We start from the raw sequence: 18821 nt of genomic DNA on the forward strand, positions 1-18821 counted from the left end.
AGATACAAGCTAATCAGGTCCACAAGGGGGGCTCACAGTCTAAGTAGGAGAGAGAATAGGCATTGAAGCCCCATTTTGCAGATGAGGGAACTGAGGCCCAGGGAATGAAGTGACTTGTCCAAGGTCACAAAGCAGGCAAGTGGTTGAGGCAGAATTAGAACCCAGCTCCTCCGACTCCCAAGCCCGTGGCCCTCCCACTAGGCCACACTGCTTCTCAAGGAAGTGGCAATCCAGTTTGTCCAACTCTAAAATCCTCCCTTACAGAGGAACGGGAAAGAATTAATAGCCCAGCCAGGTTGGGGGCTCCAACAAATGACCTTGTCTACCCAAGTCTGCTTCCCTCCCCATATTGTCTGGATTAAAACTAGTTATCTCTGTATATGATGACTTTAGCTAATATTTAGCACAGTCAGTCATATTTACTGAGCACTTACTGTGTGCACAGGACACGGCCTAGACCACCTCCTGCCTGCTATGGACAAAGGGAGCCCAATCTGGGGTAGAGGGGCAGGGGATGGGGCAACTCTGCTCACCAGTGTGGCCCCCTGGGCATCAGTCCAGTCCAGGTTTTGACCGGCCGCTATCATACAGTGGATGTCGGAGATCATCTGCTGCTCTGGAGCTGCTCGCATCTCGTTGATCTTCTCCTGCGTGATGCCTGGAAGGGCGATACGTTCATTTCATTTTTATAAAATGGTATTGGTTAGATACTAACTATGTGCCAGGCATTGTACTTAGAGCCACGCTAATCAGGTTGAACACAGTCCATGTCCCACATCGGGCTCACAATCTTGGTGCCCACTTTACGGCTGAGGGAACTGAGGCACCGAGAAGTTGGGTGACTCGCCCAAGGTCACACAGCAGAGATTTGGCGGAGCTGGGATTGGAACCCAGGTCCCCTGACTCCCAAGCCCGTGCTGCTTCCCGGAAGAACCACTAGTCCACGTTGCTTTCATTCATTCAATCGTATTTATTGAACGCTTACTGTGTGCAGAGCACTGTACTAAGCGCTTGGGAAGTACAAGTTGGCAACACATAGAGACGGTCCCTACCCAACAGCGGGCTCACAGTCTAGAAGGGGGAGACAGACAAAAAAACAAAACATATTAATGAAATAAAATAAATAGAATAGTAAATATGTACAAGATAGAGTAATAAATCTGTACAAACATATATACAGGTGCTGTGGGGGGGGAAGGAAGTAAGGTGGGGAGGGGAGGAAGGAGGGGGCTCAGTGTGGGAAGGCCTCCTGGAGGAGGTGAGCTCTCAGTAGGGCTTTGAAGGGAGGAAAAGAGCTAGCTTGGCGGATATGCGGAGGGAGGGCATTCCAGGCCAGGGGGAGGACGTGGGCCGGGGGTCGACGGCGGGACAGGAGAGAACGAGGCACAGTGAAGATGTTAGCGGCGGCAGAGGAGTGGAGGGTGCGGGCTGGGCTGGAGAAGGAAAGAAGGGAGGTGAGGTAGGAGGGGGCGAGGTCCGAGGAGGTAGAGTTGGGTCCGGAAGAGTTCCGGCATTGTGCGAGTTGGAGCACTGGAGAAAGCTTTCTGTGGGTTACGACGTCACAGAGCTCATGTCTGCAGAGCTGCTACTTTTCCGCTCGCCCTGTGCGGAGACTCCCAAGCATTCATTCATTCAATCATATTTATTGAGCGCTTACTGTGTGCAGAGCGCTGTACTAAGCACTTGGGAAGTACAAGGTGGCAACATATAGAGACGGTCCCTACCCAACAACGGGCTCACAGTCTAGAAGTGTCTAATCCCGGCTCTGCCATTTGTCTGCTGAGTGACTTTGGACAAGTCACTTCAGTTTACTGAAGTGCTTGGTGCTGGAGGGAACCCCTCTATTTGCCTGCGCTCTGCAGCGAAGAGGCTGAGTCACAGCGGCTTGGGCTCTCCTCCTCAGTCTATGGGGCCCCTGAATTTTTGTTTTTATGGTATTGGTTAAGTGCTTACTATGTGCTAGACTGTGCTAGACTCTAGACTGTGAGCCCACTGTTGGGTAGGGACTGTCTCTACATGTTGCCAACTTGTACTTCCCAAGCACTTAGTACAGTGCTCTGCACACAGTAAGCTCTCAATAAATATGATTGATTGATTGATTGCTAGGCACTGTCCTACGATATGAGTTTGGACAGTTCCTGTCCCACATGGGGTTTGCATTCTTAATCCCCATTTTGGCAGGCAGGGAGGCATAATAATAATAATAATTATTATTATTATATGAGTATTGAGGCATAATAGTAATAATAATAATAGTTACTGTTAAGTGTTTACTGTATGCCAAGCACTGTTCTAAACCGTGGGGCAGAGACAAGATAATCGGGTCCCATGTGGGACTCAAAATCCAATCAGTCAATGGCATTTATTGAGTGCTTACTATGTGCAGAGCACAATACTAAGCCTTTGGGAGAGTACAATACGATGGAATTAGCAGAGGCGTTCCCTGCCCATGACAAGCTTACGCTCTGGGAGAACAGGTATTGAAATCCCATTCTGCAGATGAGGGAACTCGGGCAGAGAAGTGACTTGTCTCAAGTCACTCAGCAGACAAATGGCAGAGCCGGGATTCGCATCCAGGTTCTCTGACTCCCAGGCTCAAGGTCTATCCACTAGGCTACAGTGATCTTCCAAGAAGAACCAGATTGGCTGGCAAGGTGTCTGCCCCAGCCTGCTACTTGCCTGATCTACATCTTGATACAAAACACTCCAAACTGAGCCTGTTCTCTTAACCCAGGAATCGCTTCAGCCACTAGTTCAGTTCATAGCGGCTCTACCAGTGAGTCACCTGGGGTACATTTTCCAATTTCTCCTCAGCCCCCATGGGATGCCAGATGATAAGCAGGGTGGCCTAGCAGATAGAGCACGGGCGAGGGAGTCAGAGAACCTGGATTCTAATTCTGGCTCTGCCAATTGCCTGCTGTGTGACCTTGGGAAAATCAATTAACTTCTCTGTGCATCAAGCGCCACATCTCTAAAATGAGGATAAAATGCTTGTTCTCCCTTTCTCTTAGACTGTGAGCCGTTTTTGTGTCTGACCTTATTAACTTGTATCTACCTAGCGCTTAATCCATGGCCTAGTGGAGAGAGCATGAGTCTGGGAATCGGAAGGACCTGGGTTCTAATCCCGGCTATGCCCTTATCTGCTGTGTGATGCTGGGCAAGTCACGTACCTCCTCTGTGCCTCCGTTCCCTCATCTGTAAAATGGAGATTAAGACTGCGAGCCCCATGAGGTACAGGGACTGCGTTCAACCTGACGTGCTTATATCCACCCCAGTGCTTCGTACATTACTTGGCACATAGCAAGCACTTAACAAATGCCACAGTTATGATTATTATTACAAGGCTTGGCACAGAGTAAGCACTTTACAAATACCACAATTATGATTTTATTATTATATTCTCAGCTGCAGGGGAGGTCAGCGTGGATGAGAAGCACGGGGGCAAGTTAAAGCAGAAGGGCTTGAACTAGTGAAACAGTAGCCTGGGGCCCATGGGGAGGGCAAAGTTCAGAGAGCGATACTTCTTTCGGGGGCAATGCCAACCCCAAATCAAGGAACTACCTTGCCCCCTCTCATCAGGGGGGAGCCCGGGGATTGGTTCCATCCAACTCCTGCTGGCAAACGAGCTTCTCTTTGGCCCGACTGTCCATCGGGGTCAGAGAGTGTGTGCCCGGGGATGGCTGCACATGTGCCGGGGAAGGCTGGGATCCTCTCCGAGGGAGCCACGCGAGGCCATCACGTGGAGTTGAAAATGCCCAGAGGAATTTGGCCAGGGAATGACTTTGGCAGCTGGCAGAATCCCTCGGGGAGCCTGCTCCCAGGCTCTGGGAACCCATTGTTCTAACCCATTGTTTCTCTGACTGCTCTCAGGGTGAACATTTGCACTGGAGGAGGTGGGAGGGAAAGAGGGCTGGGGGAGGGAGGGCACCCCCGCCGCCTCCAAGGCCAATTTTCATGTCAGCTCTGGATGCTCCAGATTTAGGATTCCTAGCCAATAAACGTTCATCGGTCCCACCAAAATAGCCCACAGCCAGCCGTGTTCCCAGTGAGCCAAGAGCTAAAGGAGCACATTCAAATTCCTCAGGTGGAGCCTGGGGAAAACGGTGGCCCTGGAAAAGTCCTCTAGAAGTGAAAGAGCACCAAGGGGTGCGGAGGAGTTTCGCTCCCTTTCTCTGTGTCTGACATTCCCAGAACGCAACCCTCTAACAAGGGGACTGTGGGTTATTCCATCTACCCACTGCAACAGTCCCACGAGCCTCGTGCTTTCTCATTTCTAGACTGTGAGCCCGTTGTTGGGTACGGACCGTCTCTATGCGTTGCCAATTTGTACTTCCCAAGCGTTTAGTACAGTGCTCTGCACACAGTAAGATTGAATGAATGAATCTTAGTCAATGCCTTCCAAAAGCAGTGTGGCCCAGTGGATAGAGCACAGGCCCAGGAGCCAGAGGATCTGGGGTTCTTGTCCCAGCTCTGCCACTTGCCTGTTGTGTGACTTTGGGCCGGTCATTTCACTTCTCTGTACCTCAGTTTCCTCAACAGTGGAAGCGCTTAGTATGGTGCTTTGCACACAGTAAGTAGTCAATAAATGCGATTGAATGAATGACGGAAATGGGGATTCTATACCTGTATTCCCTGCTACTTAGACTGTAAGCCCATGTGGGACAGAGACTGTGTCCGACCTAATTCATTTGTATCTACCCCAGCACTTAGAACAATGATGATGATGATTATAATAATAATGATGATGGTACTTGTTAAGTGATTGCTAAGTGCAAAGCACTGTTCTAAGTGCTGGGGGGATACAAGGTGTCCCACGTGGAGCTCACAGCCTTAATCCCCATTTTACAGATGAGATAATTGAGGCACAGAGAAGTGAAGTGACTTGCCCAAAGTCACACAGCCAATAAGTGGTTTAGCCAGAATTAGAACCCATGACCGCTGACTCCCAAGCCTGTGCTCTTTCCACTGAGCCAGACCGCTTATTAACAAATACCATTAAAAAAAGTAGGACTGCCTTGAAAGCATAGGGCTTTTGCACAGAGTCCAGTGAGGTAGCCCACGACTTTCTCAAAGGGTTGCAGAGGAGCAGTAATATTGGTTTTTGTTAAGCGCTTACTATGTGCCAAGCACTGTTCTAACCACTGGGACAGATACAAGGTTATTAGGTTGTCCCACTTGGGGCTCGCTGTCTTGATCCCCATTTTACAGATTGAGGTAGCTGAGGCCCAGAGAAGTGAAGTGACTTGCTCAAAGTCACACAGCTGGGATTAGAAACCAGGGCCTCTGACTCCCAAGCCCAGGCTCTGTCCATTAAGCCACGCTGCTTCTAGAAACTCTGCTCATGGACCTGACATGTCCATGAGCACTTGTCCGGAGCACACGTCCGGAGCACTTGTCTCACCTTGCTGGGTGAAAGGTGTTGGCCTTGACGCCTAGAGCAAGTTGGCCCTCCCAGAGCCACCCGCTCCGCTGTTAGCTGCTCTTGACAAAGGCGAGAGTCAGTTCAGCAGGAAACCAGCCGCCGGAGTAACAAAGCAGGGAAGCCTGTTTCCTTGCCAACCAGGAGAAGAGGATCCCTGGCACTGCAAGAGGAAGTGGCGGGGAGTACCCCTCTGCCCCGCCATTAGGGCAAATCACCTCTGCTCTGACAAATCTGAGGAGCAAAGGCCACAGACTGGGCTGTGGGACCAAATTTACTGCCCGGGGTGGGATTCTGGGTGAAGCAGGGGAGGAAAACGCCCCCCTAAAAGTCCCTTCCATGAAAGCCCGGTTGTATCTACGTATGACTTGCTTTAAGGTCAATCAATCAATCAATCGTATTTATTGAGCGCTTACTGTGTGCAGAGCACTGTACTAAGCGCTTGGGAAGTACAAGTTGGCAACATATAGAGACAGTCTCTACCCAACAGTGGGCTCACAGTCTAAAAGGGGGAGACAGAACAAAACCAAACATACTAACACAATAAAATAAATAGAATAGATATGTACAAGTAAAATAAATAGAGTAATAAATATGTACAAACATATATACATATATACAGGTGCTGTGGGGAAGGGAAGGAGGTAAGATGGGGGGATTGAGGGGGGGACGAGGGGGAGAGGAAGGAAGGGGCTCAGTCTGGGAAGGTCCTTCAGTCTTGGATGATTGGTGTGTGCCCTCCTACGGGAGAACTGTGGTGCAGTGAACAGAACACGGGCCTGGGATTCGGAAGGTCATGGATTCTAATCCCGGCTCCGCCGCTGGTCTGCTGTGTGATCTTGGGCAAGTCACTTTCATTCATTCATTCATTCATTCAATCATATTGAGCACTTACTGTGTGCAGAACACTGTACTAAGCGCTTGGGAAGTACAAGTTGGCAACATATAGAGACGGTCCCTACCCAACAGTGGGCTCACAGTTGAGAAGGGGGAGACAGAGAACAAAACAAAACATATTAACAAAATAAAATAAATAGAATAAATATGTACAAATAAAATAAATAAATAAATAGAGTAATAAATACATGCAAACATATATACATATATACAGGTGATAAAAAGACGAGTGGTAACAATGAGAAGAGAACACTTCACTTCTCTGTGCCTCAGGTACCTCATCTGTAAAATGGGGATTGAGACCGTAAGCCCCATGTGGGGCAGGGACTTTGTCCAACCCAACTTCCTCGTATCCACCCCAGCGCTTAGTTCAGTCCTGGCACACAGAAAGCGCTTAACAAATACCACAATTATTATTATTATTCCTGTAAGCTCATTTTTGGCGGGGAACGTATCTACTAACTTTGTATACTCTACTCGCCCAAGCACTTAGTATAGTGCTCTGCACACAGTTAGCATTTAATAAATACAATTGATTGATTGATAGCACAGCTGACCCAGAAACAAGGAGAGGCAGCATCCACTTCTGTTCATTATTAAGGTCACATCTCCTCCAAGAGGCCTTCACCTATTAAGCTCTCTTTTCCCCGGCTTGCTCTCCCTTCTGCATCATCTTTTCACTTTAATCCTTGACCTTTGGACATATGATAACCACCCCACCCCGAACCCTACGGCACTTCTGTACAGATCTTTAAATTACGTATTATACATTATTTTTTAATATTGTCTGTCTCCCCCTCTAGACTGTAAGCTCATTATTGGCAGGGAACATGTCTGCTAATTCCGTTGTATCGCACTCTCCCAAGTGCTTAGTACAGTGCTCTGCAGATGGTATGTGCTCAATAAATACGATTGATTGGTTGACTTTTCAATCCCCCTGTCTGATCTTCTGACTGGCAGGAAGATGCCATATTAACTTGAGTCTTCCTTCTCTTTAATAATTATAATAATAGTATTTGTTAAGCACTTACTATGTTCCAAGCACTGTTCTAAGTGCTGGGGTAGATACAAGGTAACCAGGTTGTCCCACGTGGGGCTCACAGTCTTAATCCCCATTTTACAGATGAGGGAACTGAGGCACAGAGAAGTTAAGTGACTTGCCCAAAGTCACACAGCTGACAAGTGTGGAGCCTGGATTAGAACCCATGATCTCTGACTCCCAAGCCCGTGCTCATTCCACTAAGCCACACTGCTTCATTCATTTATCCTTTCACTTAGTTGTATTTATTGAGTGCAACACACTGTACTAAACTCTTGGAAGAGTACAAAATAACAATAAACTGACATATTCCCTGCCTACATTGAGCTAACAGTCCTGAGGACACTCCAGCATGGCTAATTGGTAACACCCTGTACTAAACTCTTGGGAGAGTACAAAATAACAATAAACTGACATATTCCCTGCCTACATTGAGCTAACAGTCCTGAGGACACTCCGGCATGGCTAATTGGTGGGAGCCAAAAGTTCTCACTAATTGAACTCTGCTTGAATGGCTCTAAGGAAAGGAGATGGTGTTCCCTAGGCTTTTTCATCACAAGGCATATCGATTCTCCTGGCTGGACTCTTCTTCCCCAGACATGTGGCAGAAAGGATCCTTGGAAAACCAGCTCTTTTTCTTTTTTTTCCACCACTTAGGTGTTTTGCAAACTGTGGTAGGGACAGCCTCTTATTTGTCTCCTCCTTATCACTCCCCATTATTTGACCCTTCTGGGTTGAGGATTTGGGACCAGGGTCCCAAAGGAGGAGAAGTGACAGAGAAAAGAACCATCAAGAAACGATCATCTCCTAAGTCACGCTAACGGCATTTTGACCCGAAGAGACTGTAGAGTGAGAAGCCATTCATAAACTGAGCATGCAGTGCTATGGGATTCTAACGGAGATGAACTTGGCCAAGGAAGGAACGTTAAGGAGAATGGAAGCTCAGAACCAAATCAAATGCATGTATCCGAATGGGGAGTAGATAGAGGAAATACATAAGGGAGGAGGTGCAGCATGGGGGAATAGATCTGTGCACATATATGTTTCCACATTGAGCCATTCTCTGAATGCAAAGATGGTTCTGTGGACAGCGAGATTCCATCCATGTATGCCTACACCTGAAAAAGGAACTGTAGTCGAGGAGCGACCGAAGAGAAGGAGATTCCCCATTGCTAATCCTGATCCTATACCATCCTCAGAGTCTGGGGAACCTGGTCTGCCCTTCAGTTTGACTCTATTTTCAGCTGCTCTCCGAAAGAGCTCAGGCGATCATTTCTGATGCTCAAGAGTAGTTTCAAAAGTTAGTGCAAACTGCAGTGTGCAAGTTGAATATGGTCTGGCTATGGGGTTTGCTACAGAAACTTCACCAGTCTGCTCTCTCCCCCTTCTGCCAATCCTCTAGACTGTTGTGAGCAGGCAATGTGTCTGTTTATGGTTGTACTGGGCTCTCCCAAGCGCTTAGTACAGTGCTCTGCACACAGTAAGTGCTCAATAAATACAACAATGAATGAATGAACCCTCCCCACCTCGTGCTTCTATAACCTCCTTGCCTCGTGCCCATCTCTACCTCCTCTGCTCCATTCATTCATTCATTCAATCGTATTTATTGAGCGCTCACTGTGTGCAGAGCACTGTACTAAGCGCTTGGGAAGTACAAGTTGGCAACATATAGAGACGATCCCTACCCAACAACGGGCTCACAGTCTAGAAGGGGGAGACAGACAGCCAAACAAAACTTGTGGACAGGTGTTAATATGTATATATGGTTGTACATATTTATTACTCTATTTATTTATTTATTTATTTTACTTGTACATTTCTATCCTACTTATTTCATTTTGTTGGTATGTTTGGTTCTGTTCTCTGTCTCCCCCTTTTAGACTGTGAGCCCACTGTTGGGTAGGGACTGTCTCTATGTGATGCCAATTTGTACTTCCCAAGCGCTTAGTACAGTGCTCTGCACATAGTAAGCGCTCAATAAATACAATTGATTGATTGATTGATTGATCAGAATAAATAGAAATGAAGCTAGATGCACATCATTAACAAAATAAATAGAAAAGTAAAGATGTACAGGTAAAATAAGTAGAGGAATAAATCTGTACAGACACAGGTGCTGTGGGGAGGGGAAGGAGGTAGGGCTGGGGGGATGGGGAGGAGGAGAGGAAAAAGGGGGCTCAGTCTGGGAAGGCTGGAGAAGCTTTTTCTAGCCCGAGGGCTAATTTGTACACAGTCACCTCTCACCTCCACTTAGCTTCATTGTAAGCAAAACTGTCCCTCCAGGGCACATTCCTCGTTAAGAGGAATGCACTCTCTTGGTTGAGGGTTTCTCTGTTATCAGTGGGTTGCCATGGTCTGGGAGGGGAATGAGATGAATTTAATTCATCATTCAGTTGTATTTATTGATTGCTTACTGTGTGCAGAGCACTGTACTAAGGGCTTGGGAGACTATTCTTTCCTTCATGGCTATAAAACCCCTTGTCAGAGTGAAAGAAAAAATTAGAGTTGTTTGCTTTATCCCAGTGGTCTTTCCAAGTGTGGATCTGAAGGGAGTTTTTTTGTTTTTTGATGGTGCTTATTAAGTGCTTACTGTGTGCTAGGCACTGTACTAAGTACTGGGGTAGATACAAGCTAATCGGATTGAACACACTCCATGTCCCACATGCGGCTCACAGTCTTCACTGCAAGCTCGTTGTGGGCAGAGAAGCAGCACGGTGTAATGGATAGAGCATGGGCCTAGGAGTCTAGAAGGTCGTGGGTTCTAATTCCGGCACTGCCTCTTGCTTGCTGGGTGATTTGGGCAAGTCACTTCACTTCTCTGTGCCTCAGTTACCTCATCTATAAAATGGGGATTGAGACTGTGAACCCCGCACGGGATAGGGACCGTGTTCAACTCGATTTGCTTGTATCCATCCCAGCTCTCAGTACAGTGTCTGGCACATGGTAAGCGCTTAACAAATACCATCATCATTATTATTATGCAGAGGCCAAATCACCACTCTCTACACCAGCCTCATCATGGAATCCTGATCCACGGGGCCCTGGGAGCTTTGGGAATTCATTCATTCATTCCTTGAGGGTTCATGTATGCAAAGCACTGTACTAAGCGCTTGGTAGAGTACAATATAAGAATAAGTAGATGCAATCCCTGCCCACGACGAGCTTACTGTGCAGCGCTTAGAACAGTGCGTGGCACATAGTAAGCGCTTAATACATTATATTATATTATATTATATTATATATATTATAATATATTATTACAGTCTAGAATGAGCCACAGTGCTTGGCACATAGTAAGCGCTTAATACCATCATTATTATTACAGTCTAGAATGAGCCAGAGTCACTGAGGTGGTACCAAGATTTTGAAAGAAAAGCAGTCGCACTCCCGTATGTAGAAGAGATATGCAGATGGGCAAAGCTGCTTGTGAGCAAATGAAAGAAGTACAATACGCCATATCGTTGCAACCAAGGGATGAAATGTCAAACCACTTTTTAACGTGCTAGCTAATCCATAAGCATCGATGTCCCCCGGCACCCATGGCCTGGAGGCAAGCATCTCATATTACACACACCATCTGGACTCCATGGAGTACTCAAAGGCCCAGGGTGGTTCCTCCAGAGCAGCTCACTGCAAGGCCCATTTGGCTTGATTTTTCAACACCCTCCTGAGCCCAAGAGGCTCCCGATTCATATTTAATGGAGATACGGACCCTTCCCCATGCCGTTCCTTACCCTGGTAGGCCATGCAGGTTTCGATGACATCTAGGGTTGGCTCATCTTCGCAGAGGTCATAGGGCATGTTTCCATCGGAGTTGACCGCCAGCAAATCTGCCCCACTGCAAAGAGAAGGTTCACTGATGAGGCCCCACAGAAAGCCGAGGTCTCCGTCTGTATGATCGGCAGGGAGCAACTGTCCAGACAACGACAACAGACAGCTAGCTAGCATTTCTGGGATGATCTGTGTTGCTCTTTGGCTTCAGCTTCCTCCAAGACTTACTATAACGAATTAGGAATGGCAAAAAGTTGTGATACTGTTACAATTTTTTTTAATCGACAAAGATTTTAACTCTTCCTGTTTGAAACCCCTCTCCAAAGCAAGTTCTCTCTGAGTAGCAAAATCCACTCTAAACAGGGAAAGGGGTTTGTCCCACCAGATCCTGAAACTTCTGGGTGGGCCGGATGAGTCGGATCGACTAGGTTCCAACTTAGGGCCGTTTGGTTTTCTATCATGGTTAACCTTGGTCAAGTCACTTAAATTTCTTTGTGCCTCCCTTTCTTCAACTCTAAAATGGGGATTCAGCACCTGTTCCCTCTCCTATTTTGACTGTGAGCCCCATGTAGAAGAGAGACTGTGTCCATCCCGATTAACTTGTACCTAGCCTAGAGCTTAGAACAGTGCTTGACATGTAGCAAGTGTTAAACAGAAACTATGATAAATACATATCATAACTTTGGTGCTGTATTCTTTTGTTGGAATGAAACAGTTTCTCCACCCCAGCCCTGGGCACACACTCATATCAAAATAAGAGGGTGAAGACTTCCTTCAACCTTTCTGGTGCTGGTTGTATGGACTGAATCCAGGCTGTCTGAAATTCAGCTGCTCCGACATGAGTTGTAGGAATGAGGTACCCCCAAGGACATTTTCTCTACTTGTAATGTAGGGATCATGCCCGCTAGAAACTACACCATTTCCCAGGAACCTTGTATGGATCAATGAGATAGCATCATTTCCATGCTTTGTGGAAAGATGCCAGACAAATGCAAAGCAGCAGCAACCCTAGTAAGTGCTGAGGTGAGTTGATTTAGTATCAACTGTCTTAGTTCTTAGATCATTAACCAGTAGTAATACTAGTATTAGTGTGTCCAATTTCCCCAGTTTCTAAAGTGATTCCATGGGGCCTAACTTGCCACCTGGGAGTCACTTTCGGGCCAAGGAAAAACTTTTGGCAATGATGAAAGCAAAAACCATCTCTTGTTTTGGCAGCCTCTGTATTCTAGGAGCTTAAAGCACTTTACAGGTGTCACTGCTGCAGATTAAGTGGGTGATCTGTTCCAGGAAAAGTTCTGCTGTGAGGCCAGTTACCATGGGAGGAATACTTCCACTTAAGTGAGGCAAAACATCTCAAAGAAGTCAAAGAGCTTTTTCCTGTAGAGATTACTTTTCTTCTCCTCCACTCTTTTCCTCATTCCTAATTCTGCCAAGGGCAGCCCGAGAGAGAGACTCCAATCCCAACTCCTAAAATCCTCAAAGTTACTGCCAGAAGGAAGGGAAGATAATTTACCATATGCAAGATGAGAATGCAAGACAATGCAGAAAATAAGCAGCTCAAAATGGGCACTGTAAATCACGCTACTATATCATTTAAATTCTGGCTTCACTGATGAGGGTAGGAGTGAGGAACTAAGCTCTAATATCTCTGCCCTGGTCCCTTCATTGGACACCTAGGGCCATCAATCAATCAATCAATTGTATTTATTGGGTGTTTATTAGGCACAGAGCACTGTACTAAGCACTTGGGTAAGTACAATGCAGCAGAAATAGCAGAAATATTCCCTGCCCATAAGGAGTTTACAGTCTCGTCACTCCAAGTGCCACATTCCTGCTGGGCAGGAAGTCTTCCCATCATCATCAAGATTTCCCTCCCAAACGAGGGGAGGACCTCAGCAGAAAGCCTAGAGCATCATTCGTCTGGGTCCCGAGCTTACTCAACAGAATCCATTGTTCTTTGCCTTATTCTCTTCTCCCTTTCTAGTTCTCCCCCACCTCTGGTTGCTTCCCCAGTTCTCTTGGCTTAGGAGGGTTGAGGCAAGATCCTCTATTACCTGCATCTGGGAAGCTTTCTGAAACCTGATGAGATGGACTTCTTGCTCTTCCCAGGGATAGAAACAAAAGTGAGGTACTCTCACCTCTAAGTCACCCTCATGTTAGGGCAAAGTTTACTGGGAAGTTCTTGAACGAGAAAAAGCTATTTTCAGAACTAAATGGCTAGTCGGAGTAAACAAAAGGAATTGGGTTTGAGAATAATAATAGCAACAATAATTGCGGTATTTATTATTAATAATAATAATAATAATGGTATTTGTTAAGTGCTTACTATGTGCCAAGAACTGTTCTAAGTGCTGGTGTAGATACAAGGTAATCAGGTTGTCCCACATGGGGCTCACAGTCTAAATCCCCATTTTACAGATGAGGGAACTGAGGCACAGAGTAGGGAAGTGACTTGCCCAAGGTCACACAGCAGGCAAGTGGCAGATCCGGAATTAGAACCCAGGTCCTTCTGACTCCCAGCCCCATCCTCTATCCACTAGGCCACGCTGCTTTGATGGCCATGGATGGTCATTTGCTCAATTTTGTTCACTAGCCTCAGTTTGGATTATAGGCTTTCCACGGCCATAACCAAAGAAGTTAGTGTTGTCCTTCTTTTTTAAAACCTTTTCCAGTCTTTCACTAATCCTTAAAATATGATGTGTCCAAAACTGAATTCCTCATCTTTCTTCCCAAGTCCTCTCTTTCACTTAACTTCCTCAGCACAGTTAACAGCATATACCCAAATATACGTTCCCTATTCTGAGAAGCCCTGAGTGGGGAAAGTGAATTAAGTATTTCGTAAACACAAAGTTTCTAAGAAAATTCAAGATTGCCCCTTTTTCCTTTTCTTCCACTCCCTTCTGCATCTTCTCAGCCCCGCAGCACTTATGTATATATCCCTAATTCATTTATGACCATTAATGTCTGTCTCTCCCTCTACACTATAAGCTCGTTGTGGGCAGGGAATGTGTCTGTTCTCTCCGAAGTGCTTAGTATGGTGTTCTGCACATGGTAAATGCTCAATACGATTGATTGATTGATGTAGAAAAAAGAAATTCTTCTTTGCCCATTTTAAATTCCGGGAAGTGGGGAGGGGAGGTATAATTACAGAAACTTTCCTTCTCCAAATATTCCAAGGAACATTTTTCAATCCCCAGCCCATTATGTGCCATTTCACAACAACACTCAAGGATTGCAGTGCTCCTTTTCCTAGGTCTGCCCATTACTGTCCTCATCAGGAAACATTGTGAGCATCGGCTTCGGAAATTGGACTTGAATTTTACTCGAGTAGCATGGATCAACGTGAAATTGAAATTTGCTTTTTCTAGAGTTTATGGAATCCAGCTCGATCTGAAAGGGCTGAATGCTGGGGAGAGAGTGGAAAGAACATTCATATAAATAGGAATTGTGGTATTTCTTAAGCACTTATTATGTGACAAGCACAGTAGAGGATATAAGATACTTAGGACAGACACAGTCCCTGTCCCACAAGAGGCTCACAGTCTAAGGAGGAAGGAGAATAGGTACTTCATCTCCAATTTACACATGTGGAAACTGAGGCACAGAGAAGTTAAGTGACTTGCCCAAGATCGCACAGTGGGCAAGTGGCAGAGCTGGGATTAGAACTCATATAATAACAAATGATAATAATAATGTGGTGTTTGTTAAGTGCTTACTGTGTGCCAAACACCGTACTAAGTACTGGGGTAGATACAATTGAGTCGGATGCAGTCCCAGTCCCACATAGGGCTCACAGTCTTAATCCCCATTTTACAGATGAGGCAACTGAGACCCAGAGAAGGTAAGTGACTTGACCAAGGTCACACGGCAGACAAGTTGCAGAGCCAGGATTAGAACCCAGGTCCTTCTGATTCCCAGGCCTGTGCTCTGTCCACTAGGCCATGTTGCTAACTTGACTCCTAACTAAGCCCATGTTTTTCACTCTAGTCCAACCCCTCTGCAACTACTGCCTTGGGTCTGTCCTATTTAATAATCTCTACCAGGGCACTGAATTCCACTGAATCTCAACTACCAGAGGGTTACTGCAGCAAAGGATTAAAGAGGCTTAAGCCCCAGTCCAGAGCCAACTACCTAAACAGCCACTCCTGAAGTTATGAGAATGAAGAAGCAGTGTGACCTAATGGAAACATCACAAGACTGGGAGTGAGAGGACCTGGTTTCTAATCCCGGCTCTGCCACTTGCCTGCTGTGTGCCTTTGGGCAAGTCGCTTCCCTTCTCTGGACCTCAGTTACCTCATAATAATAATAATGATGATGGCATTTATTAAGCGCTTACTATGTGCAAAGCACTGTTCTAAGTGCTGGGGAGGTTACCAAGGTGATCAGGTTGTCCCACGAGGGGCTCACAGTCTTCATCCCCATTTTACAGATGAGGTAACTGAGGCCCAGAGAAGTGAAGTGACTTGCCCAGTCACACAGCTAACAATTGGCGGAGCCGGGATTTGAACCCATAACCTCTGACTCCAAAGCCCAGGCTCTTTCCACTGAGCCACGCTGCTTCTCATCTGTAAAATGGGGATTAAGACTGTGAACCCCCTGTGGGACATGGACTGTGTCCAACCTGAGGAGCTTTTAACTACTCCAGTGCTTATTTAGTACAGTGCTTGGCATTCAAATACCATTATTTTTTTTAAATGAAGTAGTGAGATTGGAAAATACCACAAACGAATTATGGAGAAGAGCCCATTGCATTCTGAGCTCCGTGAGTGCAGGGACAGTGTGTCTTTGATGTTCACTGTCACTTCCCTGGAGCCTAGAACAGCCCCCAGGACCCAAGGGATATACCTGATAGTGAATATTATCAAAAGACAGCCCGGGAGAACATCACCTCTCCTATGGGCGATAAAGGCAGAACTTCATTCTAAGATAAGGCCTGACTAATGGAGAGTCACCTTTTTTGTGGGAGTTTCTGGGGATTTTCAAGTCTGAGTTCACATACCTCTAGAAAGGGAGCAAATTCCTCTTTTCCCACCAAGAAAGAAAAGGCTTGGTCCTTCATTATCTCCTCCCAACATGCACACTAAAGATGAAGGTAGTACCTTCGTCCCCAGGAGTATATTAAACCCTCTGGGCTCCCCAGTGGGAATATGAGTCAAAGAAACCAAGCCCACCACAACCTTCCACCATTACCTTCCCTGGTAATCACTGTCCAGGCCTTAGACTAGAGGATGGATTAAAATCACTTTAGCAGGGCACAGTGTTCCTCTCAGAATCATGTCTTCCTTCATAGAAAGAAGAAATTCTTGTCTTCCCAACCAAGCACTATCCTCTCCCTGACATTCCCACCACTGTAGACAGCACCACCATTCTCCCTGTCTCACAAACCCGTAACCATGGCATTATCTTCAACTCATCTCTCACATCCAACCCACATATCCAAACTGTCACCAAATCCTGTGGGTTCTACCTTTGGTTCTACCTTCACAACACTGGTAAAATCCACCCTTCCCTCTGTACCCAAACTACCACTATGCTGATCCAAGCATTTAGAACAGGGCTTGGCACATAGTAAGTGCTTAACAAACACCATCATTATTATTATCCTCTCCTGCCTTAACTATTGCATCAGCCTCCTTGCTGACCTCCCTGCCTCCTGTCTCTCCCCACTCCAACCCATACTCCACTCTGCAGCCTGGATCATTTTAATGAAAAAAAAAAATTCAGTCCATGTTTCCCCCCCATCCTCAAGAACTCAAGAACTGAGAAGCAGTGTGGCATAATGGATAGAGCACAGGCCTGGGAATCAGAAGGTCATGGGTTCTAATCCCAGATCCGCCACTTGTCTGCTGTGTGACCTTGGGCAAGTCACTTCACTTCTCTGGGCCTCAAGTGACCTCATCTGTAAAATGGGGATTGAGACTGTGAGCCTCAAATGGGACAGGGACTGTGTCCAACTTGATTGGTTTGCATCCCTCCCAGCACTTAGTACAGTGCCTGGCACATAGTAAGCATTTAAATACCATCATCATCATTATTATTATTAAGTGCCAGTGGTTTCGGATTAAGCTCTATCTCACCGCCAACCCCTCACCGGTGTCCTGATCTGGCCTGAAACTGTACTGAACCTGACTGAATCATAACTACCCCAGGGTTTAGGAAAGCACTTAGCACATAGTACATTCATTCATTCATTCAGTTGTATTTATTGAGCGCTTACTGTGTGCAGCGCACTGTACTAAGCACTTGGGAAGTACAAGTCGGCAACATATAAAGACGGTCCCTATCCAACTAAGGGCTCACAGTCTAGAAGAGGGAGACAGGCAACAAAACAAAACATGGGGACAGGTGAGTGCTTAATGAATACCACAATTGTTGTTATTATTATGAAGCAGCGTGGCTAAGTGGAAAGAGCCCGGGCTTTGGAGTCAGAGGTTGTGGGTTCGAATCCCGACTCCACCACAAGTCTGCTTTGTAACCTTGGGCAAGTCACTTAACTTCTCTGAGCCTCAGTTACCTCATCTGTAAAAATGGGGATTAAGACTGTGAGCCCTACGTGGGACAACTTGATCATATTGTTTCTCCCCCAGCGCTTAGAACAGTGCTTTGCACGTAGTAAGCGCTTAACAAATGCCATAATTATTATTATTATTATTATGCTGTTGAGGCTCTGAAACTCCGGGGTTCTGGAACAATTGAACACGACTGTTCCTCTAGGAGGTCTCCTCATCCTGAGAACATTCACTAATACAACTTGCCCCGGGTCCTCCCATAGGCCCGAGGTGAGGATCCCCGCCAAAATCACAATCGTGCATCTCGTAGCGGTTGAATAAGAGTAGACGGACCCATCTCCTCCCGTTTCCCATTTCCACTTTACGGTTCCAAAACAGCCGCCCGAACCCAGCACACAGTGCCCCAGAAATGCCAGGCGTGCCCGGGAGAGGGGCGGGCCGGGCAGCCGGGAGAAGGAGTGAGGGACACCTACTACTGAATGAGGATCTTCACGAGGTTGATGTGCCCGCAAGTGGCTGCCGCATGCAAGGGGGTCCACAGCTCATTGTCCTTGGCGTTGACGTTGGCCCCGTGGTTCAGCAGCAGCTTAACGATCTCCTCAAAGTTGTCTATGCAGCACTGGGAGGGAGACAAGAGCACAGTGGGTTTGAGGGGGTACAGAAGGATGCAAAGAAGAAACCACCATGAGACCCACCTCGTTTCCCATGACTTCAATCATCTGAGACAGCCTAGCTGGTGTAATAATAATGATGGCATTTGTTAAGTACTTACTATGTGCTTAGCACTGTTCGAAGCGCTGGGGGGGATACAAGGTGATCAGGTTGTCCCACGGGGGGTCACAGTCTTAATCCCCATTTTACAGATGAGGTGACTGAGGCACAGAGAAGTTAAGTGACTTGCCCAAAGTCACACGGCTGACAAGTGGCGGAGCAGGGATTTGAACACATGACCTCTGGCTCCCAAGCCCGGGCTCTTTTCACTGAGCCACGCTGCTTCTCCCTGCCTTCTGGTGTAGGTTGGGTTTCAAGACCTGTATGGAAAGCAGCAGGGCCCAGTGGATAGAGAACAGGCTTGGGAGTGAGAAGGACCTGGGTTCTAATCCCGGCTCTGCCACGTGTCCGCTGTGTGACCTTGGGCAAGTCTCTTCACTTCTCTCTGGGCCTCAGTTACCTCATCTTGTAAAAT

The 18821-nt window shown here is 46.7% G+C and overlaps 1 protein-coding gene across 2 annotated transcripts in view; it reads right to left on the minus strand.

Moving 5' to 3' along the window:
- Nucleotides 1-18821, minus strand: part of PPP1R16B (protein phosphatase 1 regulatory subunit 16B) — a 150166-nt gene that overhangs the window by 23032 nt on the left and 108313 nt on the right. For both annotated transcript variants that reach the window (XM_038750111.1, XM_038750110.1), the window contains 3 exons: nt 18109-18254; nt 11090-11193; nt 534-658 (listed from right to left, as the gene is read on the minus strand). In XM_038750111.1, coding sequence (XP_038606039.1) covers nt 534-658; nt 11090-11193; nt 18109-18254 — 375 coding nt within the window. The remainder of the gene's footprint in view (nt 1-533; nt 659-11089; nt 11194-18108; nt 18255-18821) is intronic.

This window comes from Tachyglossus aculeatus, chromosome 8 (genome assembly GCF_015852505.1).
Source record: "Tachyglossus aculeatus isolate mTacAcu1 chromosome 8, mTacAcu1.pri, whole genome shotgun sequence".
Lineage (NCBI taxonomy): Eukaryota > Metazoa > Chordata > Mammalia > Monotremata > Tachyglossidae > Tachyglossus > Tachyglossus aculeatus.